Raw genomic sequence first — 18,246 nt, forward strand, 5'->3', positions numbered from 1 at the left:
CTTAGACAACATGGTCTAGTGGACAAGGCACGGTACTGAGACTCAGCCGACCTGGTGGGCAAGTCGCTTCCCCGGCCCCTGCCTCGGTTTCCCCAGCTGTCCAATGAGGATAATGATACTGGTGCCCTCCTTTGCAAAGTGCCTTGAGATCTGGTGTCTAAGAGCATCATATCATCATTGGACAATCCTCAGCAGGGCCTGGTTCTGTTACCCTAGCATTTCCCACTCACTCTCCGTGGTGACAGTGACCGTGCGGAAACTCAGCCTCACTGTGTATCTAGGAGGAACGCGATGCAGGACCGCAGAAAGCCCTGTCCAGGAGCAAATGGGTCACTTGTGCTGCCGGGAAAGGCTCTGAAGCCAGATCTCCAGCCGGAGTAAATCGGCATCAGTCTATTGGCGTCGATGAGCCAAATTCCCAGAGGTGGAAATTAACCTAACTGTATTGGAGTCAAGGGGGCCAGATTCCCCTGCGGGTGTAAACCAGTGAGAGCACCCAGCCCATTGTAACCAACTCTCCTCGCCCATCCTCGCATGTTTTCAGAGTCTGAATCAACCCTTCCTGGAAGGGATGTGCAGGGAGACCCTGTAGGCTCACATTCCAGGCACCTGATTCAGAGCAGGGAGCTTCCCTCCCCACGCCCCTTTTCCTGGGGAAACCACAATGAGTTTTTTTTCCACTCCGCCTCATAGTTGAACTGCCTGCAGCTAAAGAGAGATGGGGGGGGGGAGTGAAGAGTAAGGGGTGGAGATCTAACTCCCTTAAAGAAACAGGATGTAGCTAAATCCACCCATGCACCCACAACGTGTTGAGTCTGGGTGCTGGATTCGGATTGGTGTTGACATCTGGGCCAATCCAGAGTCACTCCAGGAGCAGAATCTGTCCCCGGTGCTGAGCAGCGGGGCACATAAGCACTGAGCATGGGTGATAATGTCCATGTGTCTCCCCCCCGCCTAAGGGCCTCGATCCTAGGCAGGCCTATGCCCATGCAGAGCCTCGTTGGCTTACCTGGGGATCCGCTTGCAGGGAACTCAGCCCTCAAAGTCCTGACCCCCCCTGGGCACTGCTGTAGAGCGCCTCATGGGGGGTCACGTCCTTGTCCAGAACTGGGGCTCGTAGGTGCTACCCTAATACCAGTAATAATCTAACCATTAGACTTCACTCCCCTCCCGGAGCTGAGAACTGGGCCCCACTAATCGTGCTTCCCAGCTCCACCCTGCTCTAACCAGGAGAGCCCAGGCGGGGAGGAGAACCCAGGCATCCTGACCCCTGGAACTCCATCCCACTGTCCATGGGAATAGAACCCCGAAGTCCTGAATCCCACTCCCCCAACACTAACCACTAAGCCCCCCATCTAAGGAGTCCCTGGGGCAGACTTGTGTTGGCTGGCGTCTCTGTGATCCTACTCAGGCTAATGGGAGAGCTGCCTGTGGGGAGTTACCCCATCCCGAGTGGCTAATTCAGCTATGGAGGCAGATGGGTCTTTCTCTGGGGTTGTGGGTTGGAGCCCCGTATGGGGTATGTTTGGCTTTGGGCATCTATCCACCCTAACAATGGTTACACTGAATTAAGCCAGGGCTCCTGGGTTCTTTCCCCAGCTCGGGGAGGGGAGTGGGATCTAGTGGTTAGAGCAGGGGTCAGGGCGCTAGGAGTCAGGACTCCTGGGTTCTTTCCCCAGCCCTGGGGGGGGGGGGGGGAGAAGAGAATGGGATCTAGTGGTTAGAGCAGGGGGGGCTGGGAGCCAGAACTCCTGGGTTCTTTCCCCAGCTGGGGGGGGGGGAGAATGGGATCTAGTGGTTAGAGCAGGGGGGGCTGGGAGCCAGGACTCCTGGGTTCTTTCCCCAGCTCTGGCAGGGGAGTGGGGTCAAGTGGTTAGAGTAGGGGGCAGGGGGCTGGGAGCCAGGACGCCTGGGTTCTCTCTCCGCCAGGGGGGCGGCACTAGGGCCCCGGTGGATCGGGGAGGCGCCTCTGGCTGCGGCTCTAGGGCCCGCCCCGCCGCAGTGACTCGCTCGGGCGTGGTGGGTCCCGCAGTCCCGTCCCGGCCGCTGGCACAGGCCCGCTGCAGGCAGAGCCCGGAGCCCCGCATCGCCTCCCGCAGGTAGGGCTGGGGGCACCCGGGGCGCCACCCCGCCTCCCGCGGGGTCCCCGGCTCCTTCCCCTCCACTGCTGGCCCCCGTCCTGCCCGCCTCTCCCTGGCTTCCGCTGCCCCAGATCCCTGGGGCTGTGGGCCGCTCGTGCACCGGATCCCCCCCGCCCACTGGATCCCCTCCCATTCTGATCCCCTCCCTTTCCCCTGGGATCCCCCTGCACACTGGATCCCTTCCCTTCCCCCTGGGGGATCCCCTCCGGCCCCCCCGGATTTCCTCCCTTTCCCCTGGGATCCCCCTGCACACTGGATCCCCTCCCTTCCCCTGGGGAATCCCCTCCTGCCCCAGGCCCCCGGGATTCCCTCCCTTTCCTCTGGGAATTGCCTTCTGATCTCCTCCCTTCCCCCTGGGATCCCCCCTGCACACTGGATCCCCCTTCCCCCTGGGATCCCCTCCTGATCACCATGCACTGGATTCCCTCCCTTCCCCCGGGATCCCCTCCTGCTCCCTGAGCACTGGATCCCCTCCCCTTCCCCCTGGGATCGCCTCCTGCTCTCTGCACACTGGATCACTTCCCTTCCTATGGGGATCCCCCTTCTGATCCCCATGCACTGGATCTTCTCCCTTCCCTGGGATCCCCCCTGCACACTGGATCCCCTCCCCTTCCCCCTGGGATCCCCCCTGCACACTGGATCCCCCTTCCCCCTGGGATCCCCTCCTGATCACCATGCACTGGATTCCCTCCCTTCCCCTGGGATCCCCTCCTGCTCCCTGAGCACTGGATCCCCTCCCCTTCCCCCTGGGATCGCCTCCTGCTCTCTGCACACTGGATCACTTCCCTTCCTATGGGGATCCCCCTTCTGATCCCCATGCACTGGATCTTCTCCCTTCCCTGGGATTCCCCCTGCACACTGGATCCCCTCCCCTTTCCCCTGGGATCCCCGTCTGGTCCTCCATGTGGATTGGATCTTTTCTTCCCTGGGGATTCCCTGTGTACATGGGATCCCCTCCCTTCCCCTGGGGGTTTCCCTCCTGCCCCCATGCACACTGGATCCCCTCCCTTTTCTTCCCCGGGATTCCCTTTTGAATCCCCCCACATTGGATTCCTGCCCTTCCCCCTGGGGGGGTCTCTGAACCCCTCCCTCTGGATCCCCTCTTTTCTTCCCTGGAGATTTCAGCTCTTCACACATTGGATCCTTCCCTCCTCCATCCTCTCTATCCTTCTTCCTTCCCTGGAGACGTGTCCCTCTGGGTTCCTCCCTCTATAGCAAGATTCTAAATCCCTATCCGGTAACCCCTTTGCCCCATTAGATCCCTTGAAATCTACCCTCCACTCCTACGCTGGGGCCCTTTCTCCCCTCCCACTCCATCCCTTTGCCCCTCCAACTTTCTGCTCTCTTTGGATTCCTCCCCTAGGATCTCTAGGGCAGCGGCTCTCAACCTGTCCAGACGACTGTCCCCCTTTCGCGACTCTCGCGCACCCCCAAATTGCCCCACGCTTAAGACCGACTTGCTTGCCAAACCAGACCTCAAAAGACCAAAGTGTCCCAGGACTGGCTGACAGTCTCATTTTGACCAGAGCCTTCTAAAAGAAATCCATCGGAATATCAATATTGTACTTCCGTTTCGGTGGGTCGTCTACACGAGTCATGGGCGGTCTGAAATTTTAGTTTGTCCTGGCCTCAGTAGTGCTTCTTATGCAGCCTGTTGTAAAACGAGGCGGAGTTGATGGACCCCAGGGGTATGCGTACGCCTGGTGGAGAACCCCTGCTCTAGGGAGATCCTCTTAGGACTAGATTCTCTCTTCCCCTTCTCCTGCCACTGGATTCCTCCCCTGCCCCGGGAACAACTTCCACCTCTGATCACCGTCCCACCATCCCTCCTCCTGGGATCCTTCTTTCGGGGGCGATTTCTTGCCAGCCTTTACACTGGATTTCTTCTCCTCCACCTGGATCTCAGGGAATCGCCTGCTTCCTCCCTACACTGGATTCCTTTCCCCACAGGGATCTCTTGACCCCCTTTACACTGGACTCCTCTCACCCCGGGGAACACGGATACCTCTCCCCCACGGGGACCATGTTTGTGTGTCTCCTCTGACCCAGCTCATGTCCCCCCCATTAACCTTCCTCCCCCCCCCCCCCCAGCTGCTCCTGTGGAGACAACGCCCCATTGTCTCTCTCTTCCCCCCAGGCTTCTGGCCTGGTGCCCAGAGGCCGCTCGCGGCTCTAGCATCTGCTCCTTTCCCCAGCTGAAGCCTGCACCCAGCTTGCCTGCCCCCGGGCAGCTGCAGTTCCGGCTCTGGGGCGCTCCGCTCGCTTTTGTGCGGCCCGGAGGATGGGTCGAGGCCTCATAGCTTCTGGGTTCTGTTCAGGGGGTCTCAGGCACAGAGTGCAGGCAGTGGGGTCTGGTGGTTAGAGCAGGGGGGATGTGAGCCAGGACTCCTGGGTTCTCTTTACAGGTGGAAGGGGAGTGGGGTTTAGTGGTTAGAGCAGGGGGGATGGGAGCCAGGACTCCCGGGTTCTCTTTACAGGTGGAAGGGGAGTGGGGTTTAGTGGTTAGAACAGCAAGGCTGGGAGCCAGGACTCCTGGGTTCTGTTCCCAACTCTGGGAGGGGAGTGGGGTCTAGTGGTTAGAGCAGCCAGGACTCCTGTTTCATTCCCCCACCGCACTCCATTAAACAGAGGGAAAGGTGGGTAGCTGAGTCCATATGGCTTTTACTGTCGTACCCCGCTTGTCCTGTGAGCTAGACTGGCCTCGGGGTGTCGCGTGCTAAAGGTGTCTTGGCAGAGACCCTACGGGGGCTCAGGCAGATCGGATTGGCCTGCAAATCAAGCCACGGGAATCCGCTGGGGCTTTGCTGGGGATCCTACATCTCGTGCATCAAGCGCGATAGAATCCGGCTTGTTCTCCCCGACTGCCCCGGGGCAAGTCAGCAGATGCATTTTGTGGGCAGCTGACATGGGGCCAGTTCAGCCCAGTCACCTTTCTTCCCCCCGCCCCGCTTATAAATGCCCCGTAGGCGTAGACAATGCCCCAGTGTTCTCCGATTTGCATCGTCTGGGCGCCGCAGTTCCTGCAGCGCCGGCATTAAATCGTCCAAAGATCTACCCGCTCCGCTGAAACTGGCTGGTGATTTCGCCCGCTGAAAAGAGACGAGGGAAAACAGTCGCTAACGAAACAAAGTTCTTTTGTGTCCCTCGGCAGCACCGGCCAGTTTTTAAATGAACCCTGGCGGTCCCGCTAGGTGTTTATGGCGGGTGCTTTCCCCGTTTCACAGCAGGGAAAACTGAGGCACGGAACGAGGGCGTGACTGGCCTGAGATCACACGGGAAGTTAGTGGCAGAGCTGGGAGGCCTGACTTCCAGTCTCTCCCAATCCAACTTCTAGACTAGGGGCTGCTTGTGCTTAATTTTTAGGTCCGCCCCAGACCCAGACCTGAGCTGATGGAGTCGTTTTCTGACCCAACCCTTTTCCCCAAACCGGTGGCCGTGCCACCGTGCACCTCCTGCCCGTGGGGTTGGCACAGCGGCGGCTGCGTGTCCTGCCCCGGGCGTCTACTGCCCGCTGCTGCGTCCTGTGGAGTGAGGGGCACAGTTTTCCCACCTGACACAGACCCAACGCTTGTAGTTGGTCCTGTCTGGTTCGGGTCAGGGCTCTGTGCTAGACTACATCCCACTGCCAGAACTGGGGATAGAACCCAGGAGTCCTGACCCCTCCCCCCAAACCGCCCATCAGTCCTCTCTGACCTGGCTGTGTTCCTCTCCCAGAACTCAGAACAGATGTACAGAGAGAGATTCCAGAGTTCTGTCATTTGTATTGTTGCCCATCACTGTTGTATCCGGGCTTTTTCCACTAGCAAAATCCCCTGTGGATTTCATAGAGTCTCTGCCGTGTCTCCCTTTTTGGGGGAAAAAATCCTGCCTGGGGTAGGGATTTGGGGTTTTGTTTTGCTGTTTTTTATTAATTTTGCCTCTTTCTTGCTTGTTTTGTTTCTGTGCGGTGGTTTGGCAGGGGATCATTGGGTCGCAGGCGTTGTCCGTCTCAGCCTGATGGTGGAAAAGTTTTTCTCAAAGCTGGGGACTTTGAAGTGTTTTCAGAGCTGGGGCTAGAACCCAGGAGTCCTGGCTCCCAGCTCTGCTGCTCTTACCACTAGATACCACTCCCCCGTGAGAGTCCTGGCTTCCCAGCCCCCGTGCTCCCCTTCCAGAGCTGGGGTTAGAACCCAGGAGTCCGGGCTCCTAGCCCCTGTCCTCCCCGCTCTAACCACTAGTCTCTGCTCCCTGCCCACAACTTGGAATAGAATGTGAGAAGCCTGGCCACCAGCCCCCCCTGCTCCCTTCCAGAGCTGAGATTAGAACCCAGGAGTCCTGGCTCCCAGCCCCCTCTGCTCCCCTTCCAGAGCTGAGATTAGAACCCAGGAGTCCTGGCTCCCAGCCCCCTCTGCTCCCCTTCCAGAGCTGAGATTAGAACCCAGGAGTCCCCTCCACTCTAACTACTAGACCCTGCTTCCCTCCCAGCGCGCTGTCTATCTGCAAAAGCACGGCACCAGATTCCAGTGGTTAATCTCCAGTTTGATTCCCTGTTTTGGCAACACCCGATCTAGATCCTGCCAGGTGCTGGGGCCCTACCCCTCCAGGAGCTAGAGGGCACCGGTCCCCTGCAGGTTTGGGCCCTGACATTGTCCGGGAGTGTGCCTAACTAACCAGGCGCTTGAGCCAGCCGCTTCCCACAGCATCCTGCTTCCCCACCTATGAGCAGCTTCTGTGGCGAGGTACACTGAGCAAACACTGTGTGTGGGGCGGAGGGGGCAGTTACTCCTGAGCAAAGGGTCTGTGCTGAAAACCTGCCTGAGAGAGACGTCGTCTCCCCAAGGGGAAAGGGGGGGCAGCGCTTTGTAGACCAAGGCCACTGCAGGACCACCAGTGGGTTGAGGGAGAGTGAAACTGACCAGCCCTTTGTCTGTTTTCTTTCCAGCCCATCTTTTCGCAGGTCTTCCTCCAGCTAGGAAACCGCCCCGATGTTCCTCGTCAAGAACTTCCTTGGAGGAGGAGGAGGAGGGGGAGGAGGCGGAGGTGGAGGCTTCGGAGGGAACATTGGGAATGTGATCGGAGGATTCCTGAGTGGCGGCGGTGGAGGAGGACGGGCTGGAGGTGGGGGAGGCGGTGGCGGAGCCATGGGCATCATTGGAGGAGTGATCAATGCCATCAGGTTCGTACGTAGCCTCGTCGTTGTTGTTATTGGTATTGCCAGGGCTCCGTGATCGAGATCAGGGCCCCGGGCGCTGCCCAGACACACAGCAACCGAGATCAGGGCCCCGTCGCGCCGGTCGCTGCCCAGACACACAGTGACCGAGATCAGGGCCCCGTCGGGCCGGGCGCTGCCCAGACACACAGTGACCGAGATCAGGGCCCCAACGCGCCAGGCGCTGCCCAGACACACAGCAACCGAGATCAGGGCCCCAACGCGCCAGGCGCTGCCCAGACACACAGCAACCGAGATCAGGGCCCCAACGCGCCAGGCGCTGCCCAGACACACAGCAACCGAGATCAGGGCCCCAACGCGCCAGGCGCTGCCCAGACACACAGCAACCGAGATCAGGGCCCCGTCGCGCCGGGCACTGCCCAGACACACAGCAACCGAGATCAGGGCCCCGTCGCGCCGGGCGCTGCCCAGACACACAGTGACCGAGATCAGGGCCCCGTCGCGCCGGGCGCTGCCCAGACACACAGTGACCGAGATCAGGGCCCCGTTGCGCCGGGCGCTGCACAGACTCACAATGACAGAGATTGGGGCCCCGTCGCGCTGGGCGCTGCACAGACACACTTTAAGAGACAGCCTTTGCCATTTCAATAGATAAGACCGAAGAAGGAAGGCTCATTACCCCATTTTCTAGATGGAGGAACTGAGGCCCAGAGAGATCAATGTGCATCTTTTCCTCCTTGTAGACTTTGGACAACTTGAGAGCGGGGGTCTGGGCACTAGGACTCCTGGGTTCTTTTCTCGGATCGAATTGCGGGGGAGGCAGGGGGGAGTGCCTTTGGATCAAGGACAGCGGGATGAGTTTGAGTGTGCCAGTCTCCAATAGTGGGAGAAGAAACCCCAGACAGGCTCCTTAATTGATGTTGTCCTGTTTGCTGGCCGAAGTGGCTGGCTTGAATGTCTGGATCTGAAGGGTGGTAATACTAATACTTCGCTCTTGTCTAGCATTTTTCATCTGTAGCTCTCAAAGTGCTGTATTAAGGAGGGCAGAATCACACAGATGTCGGACTGGAAGGGACCTCAAGAGATCACCTAGTCCACACCTCTTCCTCCCCCCCCCCCCCAGCACTGAGGCAGGGGCCAAGTAAACCTAGACCATATCTGAGAGGGGTTTTTCCAGCCTGCTCTTAAAAACCTCCAACAGTGGGGATCCCACAACCTCCCTTGATCGCCTGTTCCAGAGCCGAACTCCCCCGAGAGTTAGAAAGTTTTTCCTAATACCTCACCTAAATCTCCCTTCCTGCCAGTTAAGCCAATCCCTTCTTGTCCTTGCCTCCAATGGATGTGAAGAATCACTGTCCTCTTTATAACAACCTTTTACATGTCATCATCCCCATTTTACAGACGGGGAAACTGAGGCCCAGTAGGTGACGTGCCCGAAGTCACCCAGCAGGGCAGTGGCTGGGTCGGTCTCTCATTCCCAGCTGCTGTGCCCTGCCCCGACCCGGAGGGACCCGCTTTAGAGGGTGAGAGGAGAGGAGAGGTCCGCCCTGGTGGCTGTTGAGTGGCCAGGTAGGGTAGTGGATTATGTGCCAGGGGCATAGATCTCGCTAGGAACTGGACTGAGACCTCCCGAATTCATTACAGGCAGGGGCCACCATACAGCCATCCGGGGTGGGGAGTGTAACAATTTTCAGCCAGGCCAGATTCGAACCGGTGAACCTGTGGGTGAAAGGCTCCCTAGCCAGGTCCTAAAGAGGCTGCCTGTGTCCCTGCTGATATTGTTCTTTGCTGTAAGGGCCCGTTTATTGGTTGCGTCCGTGTTCACGCTCTCCTCTGGACTTGCTCCAGTTTCTCCACGTTTTTCCCGAAATGCGGCGCCCAGAAGGGACACAATACTCAGCGCGGAGTAGAGTGGAAGAATTACTTCTCATGTCTTGCTTACAACACGCCTGCTAATACAGCCCAGAATGATGTTCACTTTCTTTTTTGCAACAGGGTGACACTGTTCACTCATATTTAGCTTGTGGTCCACTCTGACCCCCAGACCTCTTTCCGCAGTACTCCTTCCTAGGCGGTCCTTTCCCATTGTGTATGCGTGCAACTGATTGTTCCTTTCTAAGTGGAGTACTTTGCATTTGTCCTTGTTGAATTTCATCCTATTTACTTCAGAGCATCTTTCCGGTTTCTGGATTATAATCCTCTCCTCCAAAGCACTTGCAACCCCTCCCAGCTTGGTATCGTCTGCAAACTTGATAAGTGTCCTCGCTCTGCCATTATCTAACTCACTGATGAAGATATTATGCCTTCAATGCCCTGGACTGATCCCTGCGGGACCCCACTCGTTATGCCCTTCCAGCATGACTGCGAATCACTGGTCACTACTCTCTGGGAACATATCCCAGATCCTTCTGGAATCTGTTGGCGCCGGGGCACCAGAGGAGCGTGTGGTGTTTTGGGGTTCCCCCAGGCTGGGCGAGGTGCTGGCAGGCCGAGACAACGGATCTGAGCACTTTGATCTCTGTCACAAAGCTGGACAGGAGAGTGGGCGAGTAGAGGCGTCTTGAACAAAGACTGTGTCTTGCTCGTTTCCCCTTTAATTCCCGTCTCGGCCTTTCTCCCTATTACTTGGCATCACTTGACCCACGGGCCTTTGTGAATCTACTCGCTTGGCTTTCATCTCTAAATCACCAGCCGCTGATCGAGCTCTGTGGAGTGTCTGCTTGTTGGGATGGAGGAGAGGCAGAGGACCTGTTGCTTTCTCGGTGGGGGCCCAGTGAGAGGGGCTGGTCCCTCCAGGGCGATTTAGGGGCTGGAGGGGTCCTGGTTTTAGCCTGCAGGCTGGGTAAAGCCAGGGCATTGAAGGCACAGGGCAGGCAGTGACCCATCCCCTTACTGGTCGGGCTTGAACCCTAGAATCCCGTGGCCTCTTGGGGGAAGTGGATTCTCCTTGGCTAGGAGGTGTTGCTTTGAATGCGGTGCCCTGGCCTATTGATTGTGGGGGGATGGAGGGAGGGCTGGGGATTAGGGCTGGCTGGACCGCTCCGCCTTGCTTCGGTTTTCGGTCAGACTGGTTTGCCCACATAGTGGGAACTAGCTAGAGGCACAGGCCCCAGGAAAACCCTGCCCGTGCCCCTAGACGAGCGCAGGGGAGAGTCCCTGTTTTCTCTGTCCCCGCCTCGGTTCTTCCCCTGATGCTGGGCCCTTCTCTCATCACTGATATTCCCCCAGCGCTTTCCATACATAGCGCCTGGCAAACCACATATGCAGGGATCCCTCACCCAGCACTGAAATGCAGCCGCCTCTGGGGGTGGGGTGTGGCAGCTGTGTATACAGGGATCCCTCACCCAGCACTGAAATGCAGCCACCTCTGGGGGTGGGGTGTGGCAGCTGTGTATACAGGGATCTACCTCTAAATTAGAAAGTGGTTCTGCAGTTTATCATGCCATGTATTGTGTGTAGGGGAGGCAGCGTGGTCTAGTGGCTAGAGCATTGGACTGGGAGATAGGAGCCCTAAATTCTGTTCCCAGCTCTGCTGTTGTCTCTGTGAGAGCCTGGATGTGGCTCTGTGCCTCAGTTTCCTGCTCTGTATAGCAGGGAGGTGCTCTTACATGTATTAAGGTGGCACCCTAGGAACCCCAGGAGTGGGCCAAGACCCCATGGTGCCAGGCACTGTCCAGACACACAACTAAAAGGTGATTCCTGTTACATCTTTCAGGTGCATTGTTTCACTTGACAACAGCCGTATCTTCACTTCCGGGACGCTTTTGGCCTCAGCCACCTCTCTTCTATAGCACTCGAAATATTAAATACATTAAATATTAAGGAACTGGACTGGGACTCGGGGGATCTGGATTCAATGCCTGGCTCCACTACTGGGCTCCCTGTGTGATCTTGGGCAAATCACTGCATCTCTCTGGGCCTCCGTATCCCCATCTGTAAAACGGGAATAATAACTATTCCCTTGTCTATGCAAATTGGAAGCTCTTGGGAGCAGGTACTGTCTCAGTCAGGTTCTGCGCGGCGCCTGGCCCGACGGGACCCTGGTCTTTGCTGATGCTGCCATAATGCAAATCTATAATAACTTGTGTGTTTATAAAAGACCCTTCGTAACGGTTTCCTCTTTCTTTCCCCCTGTGTCACAGCGAAGCAGCAGCTCAGTATAATCCGGAGCCACCGGTAAGTCCTGATCACAGCCGGTTCTAACGACTCCTGTCAGCTACTAACATGGGCCCTGGACGTGCTGAGTTTGTAGCCAGGCGTGTGGGGGAGGGTCCTCCGGCACGGAGCCCCATTGCCTTGGTGGGAGTAAGCCGCGTGAATGCAGGCGTCTGCCCACCAGGAAGCGTTCTGCGGTTTGCTTTGTTTTTTTAAAGTGATTTGCAAAGAGAAGTAAATGGGCCTCATCAGGGCCGGCTCCAGGCACCAGCCCACCAAGCATGTGCTTGGGGCGGCGCCTGAGGGGGGCGGCGCGGCGGGGTGCTCCGGCCCGAGAGCGGGGCCGCGACTGGGCTCGCCGCCCTCCCCCCGGCGCTCCGGCCGATTGGGGAGAGCAGAGAGCTGCAGCGGGATCTCCGCCCTCCCTCCGGCGCTCTGGCCGCCGGGGGCTCTCCGCCCTCCCCCTGGCGTTCTGGCCACCGGGGAGAGCGGAGAGCCCCAGCTGGGCTCTCCGCTTTGCTCCCGGCACTCTGGCCACCGGGGGCTCTCCGCCCTCCCCCTGGCGTTCTGGCCGCCGGGGAGAGCGGAGCCCCGGCCGGGCTCAGCACCCTCCCGGTGGCTTTTTTGCCTAGGGCGGCAAAAAAGCCAGAGCCGGCCCTGGACCTCATGTCCTTGGCTTCTTGCTTATGGAGACAAAGACAGCCCAAGGTGGCATGTCGTACGTTAGAAATTCAGGTCTCCTTTTCCCTGTTTGTCCTGGAGGACGCCGTGGATGACTGGAGAACTGGATCGTGCCCTGCAAAGAAAATCTCACTGACTGGAAAGGGAGGGGAAAGTGGCTTTTATTAATTCGGATTGTCTCTCCTGGAGCCAGATTCTCCTCTGGTGGGGTAAACTGGTTCTCTTGAAGTCAATGGAGTAATGCGGGTGTGCCCTAGCGGGGGATCTGGCCCCATTGACTCCAATGGAGTGACACCCGTTTACCCCACCGGGAAGCCTGTCTTGTTCCTGATTGACACCATCTGAGTATCTGGCCCTTTGGGGGTTGTCCCTGTCCAGTCCTCTTTAGCTCAAGGCACTCTTGGGGGAAAACGCTTTCTGCTAACAATCCCCCCCCACCCTGCTTATAAAATATCCAAACCTGCCTTGCAACGAGCCGAACGTCTCCTGCTTTCCTTGTCTATCCAAACAAGAGCAGGGTTCCCAGGTATCCCCTCCTCTTGGACTAGATCTCCGTTTCAGATGCTTAAACGTTTTTTGCTAAGGCATCTGCACCTGCCGGTGGGTGACCCTTTGGGTCAGTGGAGAGACATGGATATATGTTTAACCCACCCTGGCTATTTATATTTTGTAACTTTCAGTTTCTTTCTGCCCCCCCCAGCCCCCTCGCAGCCACTTCTCCAACGTGGAAGCTAACGAGAGCGAGGAAGTACGCCAGTTTCGGCGCCTCTTCACGCAGCTGGCTGGAGATGTAAGTATTTTGCCCTCCTCTCTCTTTGCATCCATCAGAAAGGGGCCCCGGCCCAGCCCTGAGGGCATCTCCCTGGGCCAAACTTTTCACCGAGGCCCTCCTTGGGACTGATTCTCAGCCAATTCACAACTGCTTTGCAAGTCAGGCCCCAGAAGCAAAGGCCTCTGGTTGCCCTGTGACCTTTCCTCTCTGTAGATGGCCCTGCCCAGAATCCTTTGCAGCATGGGACTCTAGTTGAGTTATGGGTGGGGCCCTACCAAATTCACGGCCATGAAAAACGTGTCACAGGCCGTGAAATCTGGTCGCCCCCCGTGAAATCTGGTCTTTTGTGTGCTTTTACCCTGTACTATACAGATGTCACGGGGGAGACCAGCGTTTCTCAAATTGGGGGTCCTGACCCAAAAGGGAGTTGCAGGGGGGTCACAAGGTTATTTTTGGAGTGTGTGGTGTTGTCACCCTTACTTCTGCGCTGCCTTCAGAGCTGGGCAGCTGGAGATGGGCGGCTGCTGGCCGGGCGCCCAGCTCTGAAGGCAGCGCCCCCCCAGCAACAGCAGCATAGAAGTAAGGGTAGCAGTATGGCAACCCCCCCTACAATAACCTCGTGACCCCCCCCCATACACACACACACAACTCCTTTTTGGGTCAGGACTCCTATAATTACAGCTCCGTGAAATTTCAGATTGAAATAATGAAATTTACAATTTTTTAAAATCCTATGACCGTGAAATTGACCAAAATGGACAGTGAATTTAGTAGGGCCCTAGTTATGGGGTGAGGAATGGGTCCAAGGGGGCGGCTGCCTCCATCCAGGAGCAGCCGGGAGGTGGCTCCCTGCGGGTCGACGTGCTCCAGAGAGACCAGGCAGGGCGAGCGTTACTCCAGCCCGCTGTGACGTCCCCCTTGTTTCTGTGCTTTGTGACAGGATATGGAAGTGAGCGCCACTGAGCTGATGAACATTCTCAACAAGGTGGTGACCAGACGTAAGTGGGGCCCGCGGTCCGTTTAAATGAAACCCCGCGTCACTTGATTCATTTACGAAATGGTTAAAAGGTCCGGGCTGGCTGGACCCTGCCTCTCAGAGCACTGCTGTCCTGTGGTGCTTGGTAACTGTCCGTCCTGATGCTACAGGGGACCTAGGGAATGCCAGGACTCCTGGGTTCCATTCCTGGCTGGCTCGGGGTGTGACCTCAGGCGAGCTGCTGTCCATGCTTTGGTTTCCTAGATTCATTGGTTTTAAGGGACTTTTGTGATCATCTCGCCTGCCCTGTATAACGCGGGCCAGAGTGTCCTGCCTCCAGCCCATATCTGGTGTCTGAGCTAGCCAGCCGCCCTCTCTGAGCAATGGGGGACGATGCTGAACTTCTGGTATCTCCATGGCATTGAGCTGCCTGGCACTGGACTCCACACCCCAGAGGCAGTAGCATCGATGCCGTGCAGAGCTCCGGGGCCTGGAGCCCTGTCGTATTTACGCCGCCCGCGTCATTGCCCGAACCTGCTCTCTTGCCTTCCAGATCCCGACCTGAAGACGGATGGGTTCGGGATTGACACCTGTCGCAGCATGGTGGCCGTCATGGATGTATCCTCCTCCTAAACTGACGTCCGAGCCCAGGAGCCTTTAAAGATACCAGGGCCTGATTCACAGCTCCCGCGCCCCCTGTGCCTGGGGCAGGGATGGGCGGTGGGGGCTTTAAGCCCCCTTTGCTCTCCCTATATTCTAGGCCCTGCCCAGCCCCTGCCCTAACTCACACTTCACCCCCTATGGGCTCTGGGGGGCAGGGAATAGCCACAGGGCAGTGCGCTCTGGCCACACCCCCGATCCGCCCCCTGTGCTGGGCTCCATATGCCCAGCTCCACGCTGGCTGGGGAGATCCCCTGCACAGGTGAGAGTCTCAGGGGGGCTGTTTCCACCCATGTTGAAGGCCCCCGTGCTGCCGGATCCCCTCCCTGCGGCTTGGCGGGGCCCCGGGTGGCTTTGGCCGACGTCTTTGTTCCTTGACCTCGAGCGCTTCAGAGCGACACAACCGGGAAGCTGGGCTTCGAGGAGTTCAAGTATTTGTGGGGGAACGTCAAGAAGTGGCAGGTAGAGAGGTGGGGGGAGAGGGGCAGCTATCACGCGTAGCTGAGGCCCGACCGTACCCCCCCCCCCGGGGTGTGGGGACAGGAGGGGGAACGAGAGACCTTGGGGATCCCAGTCTCGGGGGGGGGGCTTTTTAAGAGCACTGGACTCTAAGGAGCCTTCCCGGCTGGAATTGACATGCATCACGTTCAGCCCTGCGTGTGGGGGGGCTTTGCTGTTGCATTGCCTTCTGGGTACCCAGAATTCCCAGCGCCGCTCCCCTGCCTACCTGCCAGAGGTACCAGGGGTGTCCAGCAGGGGGGTAGCTGGGATCCAAACAGTCCCCTCCTTGGGGCAGAGTTAAGGGGCTGCGTTGCCTGTGATGTTCCGCCCGCTCCCTCCATCACCCAGCGTTCTGGGGAGGGGCTGCCATTTTAGTGTGTGGGGGGGTGTCTCTCTTGTGTCTCACCTGCCCCCCATGTGCCACTTGAGCGGTGGGGTGGTGGTTTCTTATTTCTCTCCTCCGCTCTGCCGTTCTCGGGGGCGGGGGGAGGAATCTTGGCTTCTGTTCCCTTCCCCTCTCACCCACGTCAGCCATCTCTCTGTCTGTGGTCCCCCTCCCTGCCTAGACCCAATCAGCGGCTGTGTGTTTGTGCTGGGGGGGTACTTTCTTATCCCATAACCAACTTGTCCCCCCCCCCCCCCAGTGTGTCTACAAACAGTATGACACCGACCGATCCGGCACCATCGGGAGCAGCGAGCTGCCAGGCGCCTTCGAGGCGGCGGGTAAGGAGCCGCTGAGGGGTGGGATTGGCGGGGGGGGGGTGGGGGGACGGGGACCCACAAGGGCTGTCTCAGGTGGATGGGGAGTGACTCTCTCTCCCCCCTCTCCCCCCAGGCTTCCGGCTGAACGAGCAGCTGTATCAGATGATCGTGCGCAGGTACTCAGACGAGAACGGCCACATGGACTTCGACAACTTCATCAGCTGCCTGGTTCGCCTGGATGCCATGTTTCGTAAGTGGCCTGCGGGTCGGTCCTGGGGAGGGGGAGGGGGGAGTGGGTTCTGGGGTCCTCTGCCCCCCCTCCCCTCCCTCCGCCCCTCCCACCCCTGCCTCTAGTGTGAGCTGGGCCCCGCCCATCTGGGTTTTGCTCCATGTATGTACAGCGAGCGCCTGGCACAATGGGGGCCTGATCCATGACGCGAGCCCCTAGGTGCTACCGTAATACACCTAATAGCACTAAAATAGACATCGCCTGGCCCATTCTGCTAATACAAGAAATAATACAAAAAAATAACAGCAACGGTGGATGATGCCACCTGAACTGGTTTCTCTCTCATCTCGACCCCTCCGCCCTGGCCTCTGGCAAAACGGATTTCTGTCGGTGACTAGGCGCTCCAGCCGGAAACCGAGGGGTTAATCCTAACCAATTCAGGGGAACCTCCTGGTTCTGGATCTGTGGGTTGTGACTTCAGGGGGGTGGGTCACGGGCATTTGTCTGGAAGGGGGGCATTTGCCTTGGAGAGAGGGTGGGTCGTTCGTGATCTGATCTCCATCCCTGTGCTCAGGACTCCTGGGTTCTATCCCCAGCTCTAGGAGGGGAGTGGGGGCTAATGGTTAGAGTGGGGGCGGGCTGGGAGCCAGGACTCCTGGGTTCTATCTCCATGAGCAGAGGATAAAGATGGGGGTGGCTCCTGTTGTGCCGGGTGCTGCAGACACGTGCTGAGAGATGGTCCCTGCCCCAGATTTAGACAGCCTAGATAGACAAGTGGGGAGGGGGAGAGAGGCAGGATTATCACCCCCACCCCCACCCCCAGGGCTCACAGGTCGCTCACAGATAACCGAGCTCTCCTGAGTCCCAGCCCAGTGTATTAACCATGAGGCCGCCCTTTCCCCTCTCCTCCTACAGGTGCCTTCAAGTCTCTGGATAAGGACGGGGACGGGCAGATCCGGGTGAACATCCAGGAGGTGAGTGAGGCGGGAGGCTGGTTGCCCCCCCGGCCTTTTCTTTCCTGCTGTCTAGCAAGGGACCCCGATGTGGTTCCTGCCTCCCTCTTCCCCCGCCCCACCCCTCAGGGCTGGCCGGGAACTCCGGGGTTAGCGGGTCCAGCCCGGCTTCCGTGGGGGGGGGCGGAGCAGGGGCCAGGGATCTTCCCAGCGGCGTGAGGAGCAGCCGCACCCCTGCAAAGCTGGAGAATCCTATTGGGGTCCAGGGCCCCTCCCCCAGCCCCGCACCCCCACCCCATTGAGGTCCATGGGGAATGGCCCCTCCCCACCCCACCTTAAAAACAGAGGCCAATCCTGTCCCGCTGCTGGGTTCTGCGAGCCTGCCTGCCGCCGGGGCAGTCTGTATTTCGTGTTGACCGGCCCAGCTCGCTCTCTCCTGACCGCTCTTCCGCTCTGCCCCGCAGTGGCTGCAGCTCACCATGTACTCCTAAGAGCCGGCGCGCCAGCCTGGACCGACGGCCCGGAGCGCGCCCTGGCCTCTCCGGGCTCCATGCTGCGACCTGGGCCTCTCCACGCCAGCTGCGACCCGCCCTTCTCTTTGCTTTTTGATTTCCAACCCTCCTCGCTCCCTGGAAGACCAGATGTCCCCTGCTCTCCATCCCCCACCCTCGCCAGCTCTCCTCCGGGTCACTTGTGGGGGAGGGAGGGGGCATAAAATGGCTTCTGATTTTGAGGTATGTTTGCTGGCATATGATCCACGCTTCATTGATCCCTCTTCGGGATCTCCCAGCTCCGGCGGGAGGGGGCAGAAACGAAGCCAAACGCAGCAATCAATGGAACCATTGACCCCTCCCCACGCGCCGGCGGATTTTAATTTCTCATCGGCTCGGGTTCCGGCTCCCTCCCTGGCTGGAATTTCCTCGGCTGAGTGGGAGCCAACCAGGCCAGTTCCTTCCCTGCATGCAGTTTCTCCGCCCAGGCCCTAGAGAGGCCGGGCATGGGCCGGGGCGGGGGCAGGTGGAAAAGCTGTTGACTGGGCAGACACACCTGGCTCTGTCTTCCTTTAGTGGCTAGGTCATGTATAGCGATTTTTTCAGGCTGCTACGGTAGAGGCTTGTGCTTTTTTAGGTCCGGAGGTGCTGGGTTCGATCCCCGCAGACCACCCAAGCCAGGGAGGCATCGGATGGGCATCAAGTGCCCCCCGCCCCCAAGGGCACCCGCTGCCTAGCTGGGGCACATGCAAATCCGGGGCTGCCCCGTTCGGTCGTGGCATTTTCGAAGGCAGGAGGGATGCCCAGGCTGTTGGGGGTTTGCCGTGGAACGTACC

The 18,246-nt window shown here is 58.6% G+C and overlaps 1 protein-coding gene across 1 annotated transcript; it reads left to right on the forward strand.

Annotated features, from left to right (window-relative positions):
* The first annotated feature begins 1,991 nt into the window (after window positions 1-1,991).
* Window positions 1,992-18,036, forward strand: CAPNS1 (calpain small subunit 1). The gene is made up of 11 exons (XM_054009919.1): window positions 1,992-2,099; window positions 7,063-7,296; window positions 11,433-11,466; window positions 12,827-12,916; window positions 13,839-13,896; window positions 14,428-14,492; window positions 14,928-14,996; window positions 15,680-15,758; window positions 15,871-15,987; window positions 16,882-16,940; window positions 17,384-18,036. The coding sequence occupies exons 2-11, from the start codon at window positions 7,106-7,108 to the stop codon at window positions 17,408-17,410; spliced, it is 789 nt and encodes a 262-aa protein (XP_053865894.1). The 5' UTR covers window positions 1,992-2,099; window positions 7,063-7,105; the 3' UTR covers window positions 17,411-18,036.
* The last annotated feature ends 210 nt before the right edge of the window (window positions 18,037-18,246 follow it).

This window comes from Malaclemys terrapin, chromosome 20, assembly GCF_027887155.1.
Source record: "Malaclemys terrapin pileata isolate rMalTer1 chromosome 20, rMalTer1.hap1, whole genome shotgun sequence".
Classification (NCBI taxonomy): domain Eukaryota; kingdom Metazoa; phylum Chordata; order Testudines; family Emydidae; genus Malaclemys; species Malaclemys terrapin.